The sequence below is a fragment of the Macrobrachium nipponense genome, chromosome 20 (assembly GCF_015104395.2).
Source record: "Macrobrachium nipponense isolate FS-2020 chromosome 20, ASM1510439v2, whole genome shotgun sequence".
NCBI lineage: Eukaryota > Metazoa > Arthropoda > Malacostraca > Decapoda > Palaemonidae > Macrobrachium > Macrobrachium nipponense.
Genome location: NC_061089.1, coordinates 14,273,470 through 14,294,521, shown reverse-complemented (window position 1 = coordinate 14,294,521; position 21,052 = coordinate 14,273,470). Strand labels below are relative to the sequence as shown.

Sequence of the window (21,052 nt, the reverse complement as noted above, 5' to 3'; positions counted from 1 at the left end):
TTAGCCATTAAAGGATAAAGGTCAGCCATCTCTCAAGTGTTATCCAGTTGAGACAGTAAGTGAGCACTAGATGGGACTCATCAGACTTACTCCACCATTTCAGTAAATCCACCCTAGGATTGGCAGTCGGATCTTTATGCTGTAACTTTGCTCTGGTCTTGAGGGGCTTGAACAGGCCTCCTTACATATCTTTCAGTAAAACCTTTCTCACGGACCTAGCAATCTAAAATGCCACATCAAACGAATCAAAACGAGAAAGTGAAATTACACGCATTATCAGATATCATTACCACCCACACAAAAATTGGTCTTCTAACAGGCTTTCCTTTGTTCACACATTGTGACAAAGACCTAACATGTGGGACCAAGTACCATTAGTTCTCTCACTATTCTGGTTCTGACTTCAGCCTCAGAGAGACTCCCTACCATAGCCCGTTAAAATCATGAGACTACCTCTCCAAGGTTGTTTCCGAGCACAGGAGTAAATAGTCCTGGTCTCACGGAACACTCTATGCCTGATATTCAGGTAAGCTACTTCCAGGCCATATTAAAGAGTATCCTTCAAGCATTAACAGCCACCCACAGGGCAGCTCCACTTCTCTCAGTTCTACATTCGAGATGTACACAAATATCTAGACATTTTGTGCTTTTATAGTTTTTCTAATGACCATTACTAACTGAGAAAAATATGTACATATAGATAACACCTTCACATGACTAGACTACAACTCAAAACCAATTGATTTTCTAATAATTTTAGCAAGAGAAACATTTTCACTTAGAAAATAATAAAAACTCAGGGACAAATTAGGGACAACAGAAGATGAAATAATGCCAACAAAAATATACAGTACTCTTTGTAAACTCAGAGCTGTTACAATAAGTAAGTCTTTACTTAAAAAAAAAGTCAAACCAATGGTAATCAAAAGAACAGTAAAGTAACAAGTAGTAAGGTAATACAACAAAAACTATTCTACATAAATTGAGAATGTTTCTAGGGAAATTATGCATAAGGACCAAAAAACATTGAAAGGGTTAACCATCAAAACCATAACTTTCTTATTTTTCATTATACTATACGTAAATGTACTTATGTGCTAAAATCAATTGTGTTAAGGAAACCAGGTAACTACAAATCAAGTGATAACTCATTGTTAGTTAGCAAATGTGGCTTTGGTCAAACCAAGTAAGTGCATGCAAAAGAAAAGAAAAAGCATGCAAAAGAAAAGATATGGAGTACCTGGTCCTTATATAAACAGCACTATGTCCTTACTCTTAGCATTCTGGAAAATTGTATCTATAGTACTGAAAACCTCAGCAGCTGGGCGAGAAGCATCAACGGCACAGTGCAGACCTGCAAAAAACAAAGAGAAAGATCAATAAGGTTTCAATTGTTGAATACGCTTACTCTGACAGTAAACAAATAAAAAAAATAATAATAAATAACTTTTCACATATCTTGTAACTTTGGCCACTTCAAGCGATCATTTCTCAAAAACCATTCCAGTGCAGGAACAGTGTCATCTCCCAAAGAAAATCGCACACAAACACAATCCTAGAGAATACCACATGCTTCCAACACTTAAAAGATCATTAATACTACTATATATGTATATGAGCTAATATAAAGGATAATGCACTAAACAATATACGTACTGACATATCTTTTACTGTATTTTAATGTTAATTGCTTTACAGTTACTAATTTTTTTAAAAATTGGTGATCAATTGGTAATATGTTAATAGGTTTATAATTTTTCACATTTAACACACTAGTAGGGATAAAATAATAAATACAACTTGGATTACATGACAATCCGAAAGACCCAACCCTTCTAAATATCACAATGGATTCAGAAAATAATATATAGTATAGTACTGATGATTTTCATCTTACTATACCTTCTATTTCACTGAACTACTTATCAGCATATTCCAAGTTTGTTTTAAAAATAGCATATCTCAACAAGATGACCTTTATGGGGCTGTGTTTTATGATGAAATTTGTCTAACTTTGCACCCAAAATTATTTTCTCCTACAAAGATCATAATCTTATCTCACACTTTACCTTAAGCTCCATGCATTACTCTAAAAAGCAATAAGTTTAGAAAACAGCAAGCTATTGTTTAAGTGGCAACAGTTCTGCAATAGTATAGTCATTTCTCTCTTTCATAATTCTCCTGGAAGTTTGACGAATAGTCTCCTCTCTCACTATGCAATACTATTTCATAGCAAATTTTGTAAAAAATATAATTACCACTCATAAATTGCCATTATCACTTGTTGTATGTTCTGATAAAGAACATAAACCCTTAATAAACTGCTGTTAATATGTAGCATACTAAATCATTAACGCTGTTGACAAATTTCTGTAATCTCCTTATGTACCTCATTTGACTGTATCCTGTTTATCATTCTAAGTTTTAATAAAATTCCCTTACCTTGCATTTTACTGGTAAAACTCTTCAGAACATGAAAACAGTAAGAGAAATGATTAAAATCAATAATCTACGCACAAAAAAATAACCAAAAAACACTGCATAGCCAAAGTGTTTGCTGAAGAATGGAGAATTGGTGAACTGGTTGTAGGTGAATCAGACTAGTGATTTTGTTATTTGGATTAAATTTATCACCATAGTGCACAAGTGCCTGCATATCTGTTTATGTATAAATAATGATCACTGGCACTTTTTCTTTGTATTTTCTTGGAATGCTCATTTATTTGAGGTTCTTTTATCAAGTGATAGTTAAATTTTTTCTTATGCTAAATTCTATTACAAATGCACAATTTTAAGCATGTTGATTTAAAATGTTGATTGTTTTTGTGTACTATTCTGCCTATGCAATTTAGTTTATAACTGATGTTACAAATTTTTTTTTGTATATCATGACAGCCATATGAGAGTTAAGAAGGTTTACTCAGTGCAGTGGTCATGTTTCCCTCTTAACATCCATCCTAGTGCTGCCACACACACAACTTAAAAATGATATTGTAATGATACAATTAAGTTTGTTCATACTTACCTGGCAGATATATATATAGCTGATAATTTCCGACACCGACAGAATTTAAAACTTACGACACACGTAGTGGGAGTCAGGTGGTTAGTACCCATTCCCGCCGCTGGGAGGCGGGTATCAGGAACCATTCCCATTTTCTATTCATAATTTTTATTTCCACTGTCTCCTGAGGGGAGGTGGTGGGCGGGTATTAATTTATATTCTTATCCAGTATATCTGCCAGGTAAGTATGAACAAACTTAATTGTATCATTACAATATCATTTTGTTCATGCAACTTACCTGTCAGATATATATATAGCTGAATCCCACCTTTGGTGGTGGAGAGACAGAATAGAGGATTTAGGAAACACATATGTGCAGATAATTGATATCTTGGTTCCTTACCTGTTAGCATAGCTGGCTTCGTGATTACTGCCACGTAAGTCTGCTTGTGCTACTAGAGTTGCCAGCAAGGTAGAGACCTATGAAGCTGGTGCACTCAGATGATCTGTCCAACAGGGGCGAGACCACGACGTGACTAGAACCATGGACCATACTACTGAGGGCAACGAGACAAAAATACCACCACCTGGCTTAGTTTACCAAAGGCATCCCACTTAACTAAGCTAATGGAAGGGAGACCCGCCCCAGGCGGTCACCCCACAACCATAAACACAAATTAATAACCCCCCTAATCCCTAAGGATAGGATGAGTGTTACCTCCTGCCCCCAAAACAGTGTCTGCAGCAATGTATGGTCCGAGGGAGAAGCAATTTTCGTATGTCACTTTCACCTCCCGCAGGTAGTGTGAAGCGAACACCGAATTGCTTCTGCCAAAATGTGGCACTTCAAAATATCTTTGAGCGCCATATTTTTGTGAAAGGCTACCGAAGTAGCAATAGCTCTCACCTCGTGAGCTTTTACTTTCAGAAGCTTTAAATCACTATCACTACACTTATTATGCGCTTCTTGAATCGTATTCCTGATGAAGAACGCCAGTGCGTTTTTTCGACATAGGAAGATCAGGTTTCCTCACTGAACACCACAAATTGTCCGATGAACCTCTGCAATCTTTAGTTCTCTGCAGATAGAACTTTAGAGCCCTGACAGGACACAGGAATCTCTCACGTTCGTTTCCAACTATATCTGACAACCCTTTGATTTCAAAGGTCCTCGGCCACGGGTTGGAAGGATTCTCGTTCTTTCTGCTAAGAACATGGGACTTAAAGAACACACCGCACTACTTTCTGAAAAGCCAATCTGCTTGCTAATGGCCTGAATTTCGCTAACCCTCTTCGCCGTCGCCAGAGCGGTTAGGAAGATCGTTTCTTCGTCAGATTCCTGAAAGAAACTGAATGAAGCGGTTCGAAGTGACTCGACATCAAATATTTGAGCACACATCCAAGTTCCACGAGGGTACTTTAGGCTGGACTACCTTCCTAGTCTCGAACGATCTAATGAGATCATGAATGTCTTTATTATTAGACAAATCGAGTCCTCTGTGTCTAAAGGACTACAGAAAGCACGCTCCTGTAGCCTTTAATAGTTGGAACAGCCAACTTCACTTCCTCTCTCAGATGAAGAAGGAAGTCAGCTATCTGGCTCACAGAGGTTGTGGTGGAGGAAATGCCCTTCTTCCTGCACCAGGATCTGAAGACAGCCCACTTCGATTGGTACATAGCGATCGAGGAGGGCTCCTTGCGGTGGCAATCGCCTTCGCCACAGGTCTTGAAAAACCCCTCGCTCTGGCCCAACTTCTGATAGTCTGAACGCAGTCAGACTCAGAGCGGGGAGGTTTTTGTGTGGTACCTCTCGAAGTGGGGCTGTCTGAGTAGATCTTTCCTTAAGGGCAGAGTCCCTCGGAAAAGTCTACCAGATAAGGACATCACCTCTGTGAACCAGTCGGCTGCCGGCCAGAAGGGGGCGATGAGTGTCATCCTCGCTCCTTCCGATGCCGCAAACTTCCTCATCACTTCCCCGAGGATCTTGAGCGGGGGAAAAGCGTATATGTCTAGACCCGACCAACTCCAAAGTAGGGCGTCTACTGCGACTGCTCCCGGGTCCAGAACTGGAGAGCAATAGAGTTGAAGTCTTCTCGTCCTGGACGTTGCGAAGACATCCACCTGTGGACAGCCCCACAGGTTCCACAGCGACTGGCAAACCTCTTGGTGAAGGGTCCACTCTGTCGGCAACAGCTGTCCTCGACGACTGAGAAGGTCCGCTCGAACATTCTGTACTCCTGACACGAACCTTGTCAGGATCGTGACTTCTTGCGCTTTTCGCCCATAAAAGGAGTTCCTTTGCGATGGCAAACAGAGAAGGCGAGTGAGTTCCCCCTTGATTTCTTAGGTATGCCAGCGCTGTGGTGTTGTCCGAATTGATCTGAACAACTTTGCCGGATACTTCTTCCTGGAAAAACCTGAGAGCCAGATAAATGGCTGACAGCTCTTTCAGATTGATGTGCCAGGACACCTGTTCCCCTCTCCAGGTGCCCGACACTTCTTTCCCTCCTAGTGTTGCTCCCCTCCAACCCGTGGACGACGCGTCGGAAAACAACACTAGTCGGGGTGGGGTTCCGAAGTTTGAGGGAGAGCCCTTCCGCGAGCTTCCGAGGATCTGACCACCAACTTAGGTGATCCTTCACCTCTCTCGTTAAACACAAGATCGCCTCCAGCTCTTGCTTGTTCTTCCAACTGTTGGCTAGGAAGAATTGAAGAGGTCTGAGGTGCAGCCTTCCCAGAGAAACAAACTTCTCCAGTGAGGAAATGGTCCCCAGCAGACTCATCCATTCCCTCACCGAGCATGTTTCCTTCCCCAGAAAGGTCGCCACTTTCTCCAAGCATTGAAGTTGTCGCCCCTGGGACGGAAAAGCCCGAAAAGCCACTGAGTCCATCTGAATCCCCAGATAGACTAAAGATTGAGACGGAGTCAAATGCGACTTTTCGAGGTTTACCAGAAGCCCCAGGGACTTTGCTAACTCATGGTCGTGTGCAGGTCCTCCAGACACCGTTCCCTCCCGCGATGAAGCTCGAATAAGCCAGTCGTCTAGGTAGAGAGAGATCCGTATATTCTCCAAATGAAGCAGCCTTGCCACGTTCTTCATTAGAATGGTGAAAACCATCGGCGCTGTGGTCAGACCGAAGCAAAGTGCCCTGAATTGGAATACCTTCCCCTTCAGGACAAATCGCAGGTATTTCCTTGATTGGGGATGAATGGGGACGTGAAAAAATACGCGTCTTGGAGGTCTAGTGAGACCATCCAATCCCCCGGTCTCAAAGCTGACAGCACCGATTGAGTCGTCTCCATCTTGAATTTCTTCTTTATTACGAAGAGATTTAGGCTGCTGACATCGAGGACGGGTCGCCACCCCCCCGAATGTTTCGGCACAGGAACAGGCGGTTGTAAAACCCTGGCGATTCCAGGTCGAAGACCTGTTCCACCGCTTGCTTTTTTCGATCATTTGTTCCAGCAGGTCGAAAAGCACTTTCTGCTTCTCTCCTCGATAAGAGGGAGACAAATCCTTTGTGTTGAGGATAGCGGGGGTGACTTCAAGAACGGGATCCTGTACCCTTCCTCACGACATCCAGCGACCAAGGGTCGGCATCTCTCTCTTCCCAGGCTTTCGCGAATCGAAGAAGCCTGGCTCCTACCGGCGTCTGAAGGACTTCCGAATCACTTCCTACTCTTTGACGGAGCAGGGGTTTTTCCTCTGGAAGAGCCTCTTCCTCGGGAGGCTGCTTTCGAGGAAGGTCCAGCACGAAAGGGCTTCGATTTCTTGGCAAACGAAGCTCCAGAAGATGAAGCAGCTGCTGGCCTTCTAGAAGACTGAGCCAGAAGATCTTGCGTTGCCTTTTCCTGAAGGCTTGAAGCTATGTCCTTAACCATAGCCTGGGGGAAGAGATGGTCTGAGAAAGGAGCGAAAAGCAAGTCCGCCTTTTGCGTTGGAGAGACGGATTTGGCCTGAAGAAGTTACAAAAAAGCGCTCTCTTCTTGAGAATCCCCGAGCTAAAGTGCGTAGCCAACTCCTCAGAGCCATCCCTGACGGCCTTGTCCATACAAGAAAGTACACTGGACAGCTCCCCCAGACTAATAGTATCAGAACTCCTTGACCTGGCATCTAAAACTCCAAGACACCAGTCGAGAAAGTTGAAAACCTCTAGAGTCCTGAAGAGGCCTTTTAGGTGAAAGTCGAACTCGTTATGGGTCCAAGTGACTTTTGATGAAGACAGAAGGGCTCTTCTGGAGGCGTCTACGATGCTCCCGAAGTCACCTTGAGCAGAGGCTGGTAGTTTAACGCCTATGTCCTCTCCTGTCCCATACCACATGCCTCCTTTACCGCAGAGTCTTGAAGGCGGTAAAGCTAAAGAGGACTTTCCTGACGCTTTCCTCTTCTCCATCCACTCATGGACTTTCCGGAACGCTTGCTTCGTGGAAAGCGACTTCTTCATTTTAATGAACCCCGATGCCTTCGTTGCCTTAAAAGAAGAAAACGAGAAGGAGGAGTACGAGGGGCTTCCGGTTGAAAATTTTTCTCCGAACTCCGACTGTTAGAAGACGCATCAAAAAACTTTATAGTAAAACCTCCGATGAGACAGTAGCTGGTTGCTGTTCTTCCTCTGCTTCTACTAAATCATCGCTAACTCCTTCCTCAGAAACTGGAGAAGTAGGAGGAAACTCTGAAGAAAACTGACGAACAGGAAGGGTTCCTTCATCCACCTGAACTTGCATTAGTGAGGAACTGGTGTCTACCAGCGCGCGCTTGGCGTCCGAATCCGCACGTTTGGCGCCGACAGGTGCGCGCTCGACATCTACTAACACACGCTTGGCGTCCACTTGCGCGCACCGAGCGTCCACTAGTGCACGCTTGGCTTCCACTGGTGTGCGCCGAGCGTCAGTCAGCGAGCGGCTGCCGCCCACTGGTGCACGGTTTATCAACAACAGGTGCGCGTTTGGCGGACCTGAAGCGCGCTCCACTTGCACAGAAGCGCGCTCAGCGTCACCACTCGCTTGCGAACATACGAAGACTTTGTAGCGGGAGATATTTCATCCTGAGAGCGAGAAGCGAACTTCTCACCTCCTCTAGAGAGCTGCTGGGGAGCAGAACGAACTCTAGAGGGAGACTCGAACGAAGAGAGAGGCGAGCGAGGAGAAAGAGCGGGTCTTGACTTCTTCACAGGAAGCTTCTCATCCTTCCTACGACGCGGAAGAGACTCTCTAGCAGCCAGAGCGTCCTGAAGCTGCTGCTGCAGTGACTGAATCATCCTCTTGTTTGGCGAATCTTCCTGCTCCGGGAGGGACTGATCCTGTGGAGCAGGAGAGCGGCGAGGGGACGCCTCCCCTCCTCCTCCCAGGTACGGTCTCTTCCCCGAGCTCTGGAGCGACTGTATCGCTCGCACGAGCTAACTGAATCCAAGTCCGAAGACTCTCTACGCCTTTTCTGCGGCGGAAAAGCAGCGAACGCACTGTCAGGCGAAGATCGCAAAGCGGAGAAGCTAGGACGTGAAGCGTCAACATTACGCGCCGTCCTTTTCAGCGGACGTGAAGCACCTTGAGAACTCCACCCTTTACGCGGGGATGAAGCCTCCGATGACGAAAAACACTCCTTGAGGAGACGTGCACGCGCACGCTCCCTGGCAGACTGGGGGATTTTTCATCAGTAACTGCCGAAGGCACGTCAGATCGGTGGGGGTTCCTTGTAACCCTCCTTCGGCGGCTTTCGCATGCTCCCTCCCCAGGTCCTGGGAGTCAAGCAGAGGTCCAGGCCTAGAGGCGAAAGAGGCCGATCTGACGCACCCTCCACTACACAAGGGGTATCACTGCACTTTTGCACGTCACTTTGCTCTCAAGAGCCAACACTTTCGATTCTAGATTACGAATCGACTCCAAATATTAAGGATAAAGTATTACTCTCTACAGACACTGCTTCAGGGCCCGGAGGCAAAACTACAGGGTTAGGAGCATTAACAGAAGGAGGGTTAACAGGAGAAACATTAATTTCTTCGCCGCCTGAAACCTCCTGGAGGAAGACCTCTTAACCTATCCTTTTCAAGTTTCCTAAGATAGGTATCATACGCCCTTCGACTCAGAATCTGTTAGTCTTTCGCACTCCTGCAACGGCTTTCATACACACATTCATGACCCTGCAAACTCTTACTACCGTATGTGGGTCTACTGAAGCTTTCAGTAGCCTACCTCTACAATCAGTCCTAGAGCAGAACCTAGCGCTAGCTGTACTAGACCCTGACATATATCCAAGAAAAGTCCAAACCAAAATCAAATCAATCCACTAATAACGTGTGCCTAGCCACCGATCCAATCAATTAATCCAAAAAAGAACAAAAGGGATACTCAAGTAGCAAAAAGTTTCCAAATCCAGACGGAGGTGCTGTAAACAGATGTTCACAACACCGGCGACAGAAAAATTATGAATAGAAAATGGGAATGGTTCCTGATACCCGCCTCCCAGCGGCGGGAATGGGTACTAACCACCTGACTCCCACTACGTGTGTCGTAAGTTTTAAATTCTGTCGGTGTCGGAAATTATCAGCTATATATATATCTGACAGGTAAGTTGCATGAACAAAACTAATATTTGAGAGAGAGAGAGAGAGAGAGAGAGAGAGAGAGAGAGAGAGAGAGAGAGAGAGAGAGAGAGAGAGAGACGCACACACAAGAAATAAAATGTCCATCTTATTTCTTTCTATCTAGTTCTTCCTTTCTATCTTTTGGGTGCTAGAGAGCTTCCTGTTATACAAACATAAGATGCACACCCACCCACACATTGCTGAGTGAGTAGAGCAATGTCAATCATTCTTCTCACTCTGAGGAAGGTCATTCTATAGCGGATTCCACTACAAAAGTTTGCTATACTGAGGTTTTAGTGTATACAAACAGTACAAGTTAAATAAAGACAAGAACACACCATTAGTACTGTATATTAAAAACTAAAATTAAATGCATTTATCCCACTACTCAGTATTACAGTACCTCGCCTCTTTTGTCGTTCATATTTGTTGGTAGGGCCTCTCCCATACCTTCTGTCTTCTTTAAAAGACAATATTGAAAATAACTTTACCATCAGCCACAATAAATAAATAATAATCAGTTAAAAAGACAATTTACAGTCTAACTAAATGTAAGAGATATGACAAAATAAAACAGAAAGTTCAATTAATTAATGCATAAAAATTGTATCTAAATAAGACACTACCCTTTTTCAGAATTATTCAAAATATTTCCAAATGTATTAAGTTATCACAATATGTACCACTCAACTGATAAATGCTATCTGAACTATGATAAGCACTCAAGTGAGTCTACACCAAAATAAAAAAAATATCCCATTTACCACTGCCATTATGAACACACTATTACGTAAATCTTTATAAAAAAAAACTAACATAAATCAAAATATTTAACTCTGCAGCATATCAATAAACAAAATTCCCCATTATAAGAATCAAATTTACTATATATTATATCAAACAATTTCAAGCTTGTAGGTTAAATTTCAAAGATGCCAAGATCAATGTCACTGAAAATAACAATTTCCCAAATGCTTTTCCTCAACAATATATAACCAAAAATTACAATAGGTCTGTCTTTTCTAATTTAATAAATGCTCTCCCATTTTCAGAGGAAACCACTCAGCTAAAATTATGTGTACAGTAATACATCAAGCATTACTTCAGAAAAGAAAAACCATACCTTTTCTGGCATAATAATCAACAAGAGGTGCCGTCTGCTTATGATAAGCAGCAAGCCGTCTCATCAGGGTTTCAGGATTATCATCAGACCTCCTAATCAAAGGTTCACCAGTTACCTGACAAAAGATAAGAAACAGCAAATCAAATACTACATACAAAATAAAAGGATATAACCTAATAAAAAATATCTGAAAACATAACCCTCAATGTCAAAATATAACAGACAAATAAGTCGACTGTCCAACACACTTAAATTCTTACATACCTACAGCAAGAACTAATTATTAATGTTCTATATGAGTAGCAATTACAGCACATAAATCTGAAGCAAACTGACTCTTCAAATTGTATCACAGCCCTTAAAACAGCATTTCCAAGTAATGATGAAGCCAAAGTATTAAAAATCATGCACTACTAACTGATATGAGGACACTGTGGGCCTTGTGTTAGCTCTATTGTTACTATGCAAACTTCCTGTTACCCATTCCTAAACCATCTCAGCCTTAAAGATCAGTCTATTTTCCATATGCAGGGCAACTGTATCTTTACACCACTTACAAATATCTCACCACACTGGCAAAGAACCTTAGAATGTTGTAGTCACACCTTTTAAAAAACACAAGGCAATATGTTACAAGTTCACTGTAAACTTAAGACTTGGAAAACCTGCAATAATGTGATAGCATACTCAATATGGTTCCAGTCATTTCTACAATTTTAAACATAGCTAACTAAGCAGCTGGGGATACAACACATCTATAAAAAATAATACTGTATAAAAGCAATACTGTATAAGTCCCTCAAACTAAAGATTATTATTACAAAGCACTACATATTACAGAACATTTTTTAATAAATTTCAGAGCAATAAAATATTAAGTAAATTTATAACTATAAAAACGACAAGCATTACAAATTACAATTCCAAAGATGCTTGTAAATTTACATCAACATATAAATACAATAACATTCCTACAATACTCCATCACAAAAAAAAGGTTAACACTTACATCATCTGTCATTGGTGTTTTAGGGGGATAAAATTCCTCATGATATGAACGACCAGAAGCAGGGTGAAACAGCCTGCCAGTGATCCTCCTAACTAAAAGGCTGTCCTCAATACTGAATTCTACCACTGAATCAAGCTTCTGATTTCTACTCTCAAGCATGTCATCCAGCTGTAAATGACAAGATATTACATTAACAAAACATGACTTCAACAAATACTTATTCTAAAAACATACCGAATCAAATTTGCACTTTGTCTCACTCTCCTTCTCTCATACGGGTGCAGATAAAGAGGTTGGTATACAAAGTATGTAAGATATGTTTTATAAGATAAAAAAAAAATAGTGCTAATGCAATTTGTGGTGAATTATGACCAACAAGAGCATTCACAGGAAAAATAAAATTCATCTTCACTATATATATAAATATAAAATCCATTGTTTCATCAACAACTGACCTTAAGACAGCCTTAGTAGATCAGACCTATTCAATATTTTAAACAAGATTTGCAAGGGCTAGCAAATGAGGCACAAATTGGAGGAAACCTCTCTAGTTTGAATCTCCAGTGGGTATTCAACAAGATCGAGTGAAGATACTCCTGGTAATGCAAAGGTTTGTAAACTCGCAATCACAGCCCTACAGTTAGAATTCTTCTGTCAGGAGCAATTACTTCTGAAGCACACTCAGCCTCTGCTGCTGTCTGCAAGGCTGGAACAATGATCCTGCCTACTAGTGGAACCTGCAATGCCCAAAATGCTACGAAAGAATGCTGGTCTTGCACCTATGCCTGTAGTCATTACTGTTTGTCTCTGCCTGTTTCCATAACTGTTTGTCCGTCTCTAGGAGACAGGATCAATGGCAGTTGGGTCTGGATAGTAATATCCTCAACTATGGATTGCATCATTATTGAATGCATTGTTGGAGAGAGCATGAGTGTCTCATCAATCATTTGCCTCATGTGCTAATGCATCGAGTATTTCAGCCCTGTTAACAAAAGAACAGATCCAACTGTTGCCAAAGACACTCTTGTATATAGGTACAGGTTTGTGTTCTCATAAGAACACAATCATACTGATGATTACATGAATGACAAAGGTAATCCTTGGAGAAAGTTCAACTAAGCCTTGGAATCTTGAAATCTATATACATACGTACAGTACACGGACATGCAAATGGCAATTAGCTGCTAGAAAGTCAGGGATCCAAAAGCACCCATGCAGAACTACCATTCGGCGGCAGCTTTCTTTTGCCTGTTAATCGTAACACAGGTGTATCTGGGATTTTGTGAACACAAAAATGATAAAGTTTTCATTACTTTGTATTTTTCATAGCTAACAAACCTCAGGTCTTAACAGTAGGATAAATCTTCTGGTACCAGCAAAAACTGGTTAAAAACAATAAAAAACTGTAAATGCTAGGAATCTGTGGCATGTGGCGTCTGATATGTAGATGAGGTGGAAGCGAGTCAGAGACCACGCTTGAACCTAGTGATGCATCAGTCTTTCTTCAACCACCTTGGAGAGTGGATGTTCATTTTGCTCTCCTCCTTCCCACGCCAGTTTTTTACCTAAGCTTGTACTGCTGTTTCATATATTCTCTTATCCAGCCTAAAAAGTCCTGTGAGCATAAACATTTTTGTCCCAGCCTTCCAGGATTCCCATGTTCATGGTTCCTCAGGGACAGATGCAACTTGCAGTAGATGTGCTTCCACGCTTATTCCTACTACTTCATCATCAGCTGTTTTATATATAATGCTGTCTCAGGGGGATTACTGCCCCCTTCAGGAGGAGAGGGGCCAGCTACATCTTGTTCCATTGTTAGGGAGATATAGAGCATAAGCAATAGGTTTGTGTTGAAACAACTTTGTAAATATACAACTGTGTAATACTGACATTAATTCACCTCACATATTTGTGCAATTGCTTAACAATCAATTCTAATCATTGCTTATGGTCTCTCATTGATAACATAAACTACTATATGTTCCAGCTCAAGTGAGAACTCATTAGCATCTAAAATTTTCAAAATAAGATCCTACAAAACACAAATTTATTATCTTTTACAGAATAATGAAATATCAAAAAAATTTTGCAAACTGTACCTTTTCAGCCTGGACAACTGTTCTTGGAAATCCATCAAGGATGAACCCATTTTTACATTCAGGTTTGTTTAAATTACTCTCAATCATTCCCACTACTAATTCATCACCAACAAGTTTTCCTGGGGAAAAAGCAAACTTAGTTAAACTAAAAAAATTTTTAAACAACTAATATCAATGTACATTTACATCAATTTCAAATATGCCTTTATTTGCAAATCTACAATGAAACTGCCTTCAACAAAAGGTGAAAGATCTTGTAGTACTATGCTTTTTCAACTTGCCTAAAGGCCATACATATACTGTTTGTACTACCATACATCCAATGAAAATGTGAAATTACTCACAATTAGTATGTTACTTGGTTAATGTCTTTAGGATATTTAGATAATGAATATCAAACTAAAGTTCAGTTGCCATGTTAAACTTTTGTATCCTATGATAATTCTTGTTAGTTTTACCCTGTCAGCAGAGAACAAGTACGAATACAATCTTCTTCCTGCCATACTTCATTGAGATTTTCTTTTCTGAATTTTTTTTCCTTTCTTTTATCTCACATTCAATTCCAAAGTATAATTATTGTTAAAATAGCTGAAAAACACTATTGCATACACTGTACACTAGTTGATAGTTATTTTCATTAAGCATTTGATGAATTTCTTATTATTTAATGAATTTTTAATTTTCTAAGTCTGCAGTCCAGTTTTGACTTGAATAAAATGGAAACATGGCCTGAAATTTTTATCATAATAATTATCGATATAAAAATCAATAACACATCAACTGTTTTGATGGTTGCAGTTATGGAGGGTTCTTGTTTTGATGGTTGTACTTATGGAGGGGTCTTGAAGACTAAGCGTACAGCACATGCTGGCAACTTTAAATTATAGTAGAATATACTCCTTACAAACATGCCTCCACGGTACAATATACATTAAATAGAAATTGTGTGAATCCCTAAAATATTTTATTCATAGCAGAACCTCCCACTTAGGTTGTAATGTATTGTACTTCACAAGCTTTATATATAATATGTAATAAGGAAAAATAAAGGAGCAATGAGCATACCTGCATCCATAATTTTTTTAAGCTGCTGTCCTAGATCAGAGCCTGATGCTACCTCAGCACGAAGTAAATCACCTGTAGCTAAATGGCAAACACAGTAGCGATCTTTCAGCTTGGGGGCCTATAAGAATAAAAAGTAATTTCTTATGGTATACACTAGTTCAAAACACATACAGAGCATCATCCATGAAAAGAATATTAAAAGGTAGGCTCCTTTAACTGGAGAGCACTGAGAAAGGTAAAAATCAATCCCTAAACATACCTAACGCAGGGTATTACAAATATCAAAATGTATACTGGATGAAAGAGACAGGTGAATAGTGAAAATGTGCGTAACTTACTATATCAAAACTATAAGCTACTAGGGGAAACAACAGAGTGGACTAGCTGATCCAGTCTTGGCCGCTTGTTGATCCACCTTCCAAAAAAGTACTTCAACACGTCCTGACACCGGAGATAGGCACCAGTCACGAGTCATTGGTGGTGAGAGCAACACCTAGAGACCTCTACTCTCCTTTCGAAGTAAGTATTTTCTCCAAAGTTAGAAATTAAGATCATATTTTGAGATTAAACAGAGGTTAATGAAAGTCTAGCCATGCGCAGTGCAAACATACCTCCATGACGCTTTCAAAATTTTTACTTAAAACACAAAAAATGTAGAAAATTGATGCCACCTCAATGTTTGCGGAGTCACTTGTGTCAATAAATGTTCCATTCCATGTGTTAAATCTGCACACCACTTGTACCCATAGATGCTGGGACACTTTCTTCACAACAATCGTAAACAATGACGCCAACCGCTTCGGATTCAAGGAAACTCGCGATTTTTCAATAGAAAAAAGAAGTGTGCACTACTGAGATTCAGGGCCTCTGTAACACGGTTTTTTTGCAATAACTTTTTATCTATGCATTTCATAATACATATTATATCTCCACATAAATTTTGACTGTATTCTGGATTACGTAGGTTGAATAAATTTGGTACTTATAATGTAGAATTGACTTTTTTTTGAAGACGGGCCAACTTACTCAGAGAAAAGGTTTCGAACGCACTTGTTACGCAACTGATGACAGCATTTCTTCCCTCTTTCTCAATGGATGATTGGCTATACATAACGAAGGCTAAACCTCTGGCAACAATGACATACAAATTTAAATACAAGCAAAGCAGTACACCTTTATGAAGTCTGGAACCTCTCCACTGATAATTGTCATAATGAACAAACCAACAAAATATGTTAATAAATACAAAAACACTTCGATTATTAGTCTAACTCCCAAAATAGGTTTCCTAAGAAATTACAGTCTACTTTATAGGGAACAATCAGATTGACAGGATGTAGGGAATAGTTGGTAATTTTAAAAAACATAGTAGACAAGCTTGATTTGATAACTGCTATATCCAATGTCAAGCAATTTTTATTTATTGGCTATCTACCTATTTACTGAAAACAAAAATAGCCGGTACCGTATATTGGCTTTAAACTTTCACCAATAATTATCGTCAGAATGATGACTTCATGAGGCTCCACCCACTTTCGCCTCGTTATAATTCTGGATAACACTGAAGGCTACCATGGGCATTGTTGGATTAGAAAATTTAACTTCTGGCTAAAAAAATTAATTTCTTGACTAGTTGTAAGAAGTGCTAAATGATACTCAAGGATCCCAACAGTTGGCCTAAACATTTAATTCATGTATATTACTGCTATACTGCTGCGGCACTACTGCTACAGTAGTATTACTACAGTAGCAATGATACCCCACCCACATCTATGTATCCATCCACCATTCATAAAGTCTTTGGGTTTCAGAGCCTGGAGTTTCTGTCTGGTGGATGGGCGGGGCAACATTTCGTCAAAAGGTGTTTACCTTGCTTACGTAATGAATGTTTTTCGACTCTTGGCTCGTTATCATTGGCCATGGCGTCGGCTAGATCATTTTTACTCTATAAAAATAAAACTTTCGGGTTTTAGGTTATTGATAATGCTGACAAAATTTGTGTGTGGTTGTAAAATAAACATATGTCAACTTTCAGCTACATCCGATGCTTTGACAAGGAGCAAAGTCCAAAAAACCGTGTTACAGACCCTCTGAATCTCATAGTAGATAATTATTTAAATAAATAGTTAAACATCAGTATAAGGTCATGAATTGCATACATTTTTTTACATATTCATGATGATTAATTTGAAAATATTCGTTGTTGAAAAAGTAACAAGAATCCCGACTCAAATGTCAGTTTTGCTGTGAACAGTACCTATGGTGTTGTTCACGCTCTCTTATTGTTTATCAGTGTTGCCAATTTGTATGTGTTTACCCTGTAAACTGGGTATAAGACATACACAAAACCATGGAAATAAGTGAAATTAGAGTATCAATTTGTAGTATATACTATACATATTAAAGCAATTTTATCATTATTGCATTACTATGACAACAAGAATTCATGAAAACAGTTTGTAAATGCATCGGTAATGTGTGAAGCTCCACTAAATTGGCAACGATGAAACTTTGCCATTCCTAACATGCAAGCATTAAAGGTTACATTTATTTCTGTCATACAATTATTAAAAATAAAAGCCAAAATAGTAATTTAGACTTGAATCAATGAAAAGTGCTGGCAAAACAAAATTTTTTTGTCATACACAATTCACTAATCCATCATCCATGGTTTTCAGCAGCCAGATGTACGACAATGCTGGACATTTTTTCCAGCCAAAACTTCGCTGTCAACACTCTCTCAACGTAGTTCAAGTGCAATTTGGAGTGAAGTAAGACCAAAATGTATATAATTACAATTAAATAAGCACTGTGGAGTTTCAATTGTGATGGCAGTAAGGATAAAACCACCGATTAGGCTACAAGGTAAAAATTAATTTCAGTTCAACCCATGACCCCGGGAATAAGAAGTTTCATACTTTCACTAATATAGGCAACAAAATGTTTTATTGTGCTGATTACAACTGCAATCTTGAGTAAGATCAATAAAAGTTACATAGGTACTAGGTAGTAGAACATCACCGCAGGCCAAGCAGGCCACCTACAATCAACGCAAGCCACCCTCCGAAAAAGTACATTATAACGCGTCCTGACACCCGAGATGGGCATCAGTCGCGACTTGTTGTTGGTGAGAAACGGAGCTAAAGACCTCTACTCTCCTTTCGAAGTAAGTATTTTCTCCAAAGTTAGAAATTAAGGCCAAATTTTAAGATTTAAACAGAGGGTACTGAAAATGGCGCCCACGGCAGTGGAAATCTCACCAAAACGCTTTAGAAATTTTTACTTACAACTAAAAATGTTTCGAAGATTGACGCCATCTCGATGTTTACGGAGTCGCTTGTGTCAACAAACTTTCCATTTCCTGTGATAAATCCGCACACCACTTGTACCCACAGACGCTGGAGACTTTTATCACAACAATCGAAACACGATTCTCACCAACAACAAGCCAGGCGTAAACAGCTGGTTGGGTAGAAGATGACGAGAAGCGTGCCTCTGGCTAATTTTTAAATAAGTAGTAAAACATCAATATTTTACATATTTATGATGATTAATTTGAAAATATTCGTTATTGAAAAAGTAACTCGACTCTGACTCAAATTTAAGTAATTATTTTTCTGAATTAGAACGTTCTTTCAAGTTCTGTATTATGACTTTCGTACCTATTGTAAATAATTGCTATACTCAACTGTCATTGCAGAACAGTTTACCAGTTATTCATGCAGATTGTTATCAGCTATACATGTAATTGTTATAATCGTAATGCGCATATATATCTTTATTATTTACTTTTTGGATATATGAAGATGTTTTACTGCTGGATTATCGCCGTAGTGTGACGCAATCGTTTTCGGTCCATGGGCCTCTGTTTTCGCACCATAAGAAATTTATGGGGCCGAAGCTTTGAATTTGCAATGACCCAGTAAAAGTCGTTAAAAGAGGAAAGTTAAGCTTTGAGGGGCATATGTTTTTATGATCCGAGAGAAAAATACAAATTTATTCAATAGCTAGCTTGTAAAAAATGCTTGGTTATAAAAACTTGATTGACAACTAAGCAGCATGTCTACTATGGGTTTCAGAGACAGTGCAAGCACGTTTTTGGGCAATACCTATTTCTGTAACGAACACTCTTAACAGAACGAGATTTGCTATAGTGCATTACACCCAGTGCCGTAATTTATAAGGGTATCGTGAATCACTAATCGTAAAGAATAACGACACTTGTCCTTGTACCAAGAGACAAAAACTCCATTGTGCAGAAATGGATACGAACACGCGATATAAAGCTCCACCTACCATCTCCCCAACCCCAACCCCCCCCCCCCCCCCCTCCACCGCCATCCCTTTTCTTCTTCGTTCCTCCGCCTTCCTTTCTCTCTCTCTCTCTCTCTCTCTCTCTCTCTCTCTCTCTCTCTCTCTCTCTCTCTCTTCGGGTCTGTTGCCATTCGTAGTTGACCCACCCTCCAAACTGGTTATAGACTACACACAAAACGTTGAAATTGGTGAAATTAGGCTATGTATTGGAAGTATATATACATAAATATTAAAGCAATTTTATCATTATTGCATTACTATGACAACTAGAATTCATGGAAACAGTTTATAACCTGTTAAGCGTCACCCACGTAATAATACGTTTACCGCGATCTACTCGGTAGCGCCTTCAACGGAATATTACGTTCAAGACTTTAACTGTGCTTGTCAAGCCGTCAGCCCCGTAATAATACGTTTACTCGTATAGAAAGTGTAGGAACATCATTTGGTAACACTCTCAGCACATGGGAAACTTATTTCCAGCCTGGCAACTCTTTCCTGGTGGTCGCTTATGCTAGCTAGAAAACTGCCTGTCCCTGTTGGTTTTCTTTCAATACGCTTCGGGCGTTTATCGAGACAAATTGGTTTTCGCGTCTTTCACAATGAATGTCCCAAAGAGGAGGCATATTTCTTCAGGTGAGATCAATCAAATACTAGATGAGGAGTGTGATATTGATAACCTATTTGATGATGAGAGCTCTAGTTCTGAATCCTCCAGTGATGATACAAACTTTTCTTCCAATTGCGGGAGTGAAGATGGACTTTTCTTTGCCGAGTGACTGGACTCCGAGAGAGAGAGAGAGAGGAGGAGAGAGAGAGAGAGAGAGAGAGAGAGAGAGAGGGAGAGAGAGAGAGAGAGAGAGAATTTCCTACAGTTAATTACAGTGTGAATAACAAGCATAAAAATCAATATTAACTTTGAAAAACTATCATCAGTGCTATGATCGCTGATTACAAAAAAAGCGTGACGGTACGTTAGCAGCGAGCTCATCAGGGGCGGACGCATAACAGGATGATAATGGAACGGCGTATGTGTGAAGCCTCCACTAATGTGGCAACGATGATTTTGCCATTCTTAGCATGCAAACATTAAAGCATTCAAACATTAATGGTTACATTTATTTCTGGCATACGATTATTAAAGAAATTCAAAATACTAATAAAGACTGAAATCAATGAAAAGTGCTAGCAAAAACAAAAAAGCAAAAAAAAAAAAAAAAAAAAAACGTAGTCGTTCCTCTGCACTTTTCCGTATTCGTTCCTCTATGGTTTTCGGCAGCCAGATGTACGAAAACGTTAGAAACATTTGATTTTATCTACTTTAGAAATATCTGTAATTTTTCGGGGTAATTTGGTTGCAAAAAAGGGATAATATACATGAATTAAATCAAAATTTTTAAATAACAAAGTAAATTTAAACTAAATAACGAGTAAAGTAAACAGTTTAGGGAATAAAACTTTGCAGTTTCGTCGTCTGTCGTCGTCTGCTGTTCGAAATTGTGTTTATGGCGCGCGCGCTTAGAAACCAGGAACAGCAACGGGTTTAAAGTGCAATGTGGAGTGAACTGAGACCAAAATGTGTATAATAACAATCAAATAAGCACTGTGGAGTTTCAGTTGTGATGGCAGTAAGGATAAAAACCGCCGATTACAAGGTAAGAATGAATTCAGTTCCAACCATAACCCCGGGAATAACAAGTTTCATACTTTCACTAATATAGGCAACAAAATGTTGTTTTATTGTGCTGATTACAACTGCAATCTTGAGTAAGATCAATAAACGTTACATACATACGCTAACATTGTTCAAATGAGTGCTGGGAAGGCTGGGGAAAGATGGTGGCCGTCACTGATG

At 39.9% G+C, this 21,052-nt stretch overlaps 1 protein-coding gene across 4 annotated transcripts in view; it reads right to left on the bottom strand.

Annotated features, from left to right (window-relative positions):
• The window catches only part of LOC135222049 (adenylate kinase-like), a 28,043-nt gene that overhangs the window by 5,525 nt on the left and 1,466 nt on the right, over positions 1-21,052 (bottom strand). Inside the window, exons 2-7 of one of the 4 annotated variants that reach the window (XM_064260200.1) lie at positions 14,884-15,001; positions 13,819-13,937; positions 11,720-11,887; positions 10,711-10,825; positions 9,991-10,047; positions 1,241-1,354 (exon numbers count right to left, since the gene is read on the bottom strand). In XM_064260200.1, coding sequence (XP_064116270.1) covers positions 1,248-1,354; positions 9,991-10,047; positions 10,711-10,825; positions 11,720-11,887; positions 13,819-13,937; positions 14,884-15,001 — 684 coding nt within the window. In that variant the 3' untranslated portion in view covers positions 1,241-1,247. The remainder of the gene's footprint in view (positions 1-1,240; positions 1,355-9,990; positions 10,048-10,710; positions 10,826-11,719; positions 11,888-13,818; positions 13,938-14,883; positions 15,002-21,052) is intronic. The other 3 variants (XM_064260194.1, XM_064260217.1, XM_064260209.1) reach the window with 3 other exon arrangements.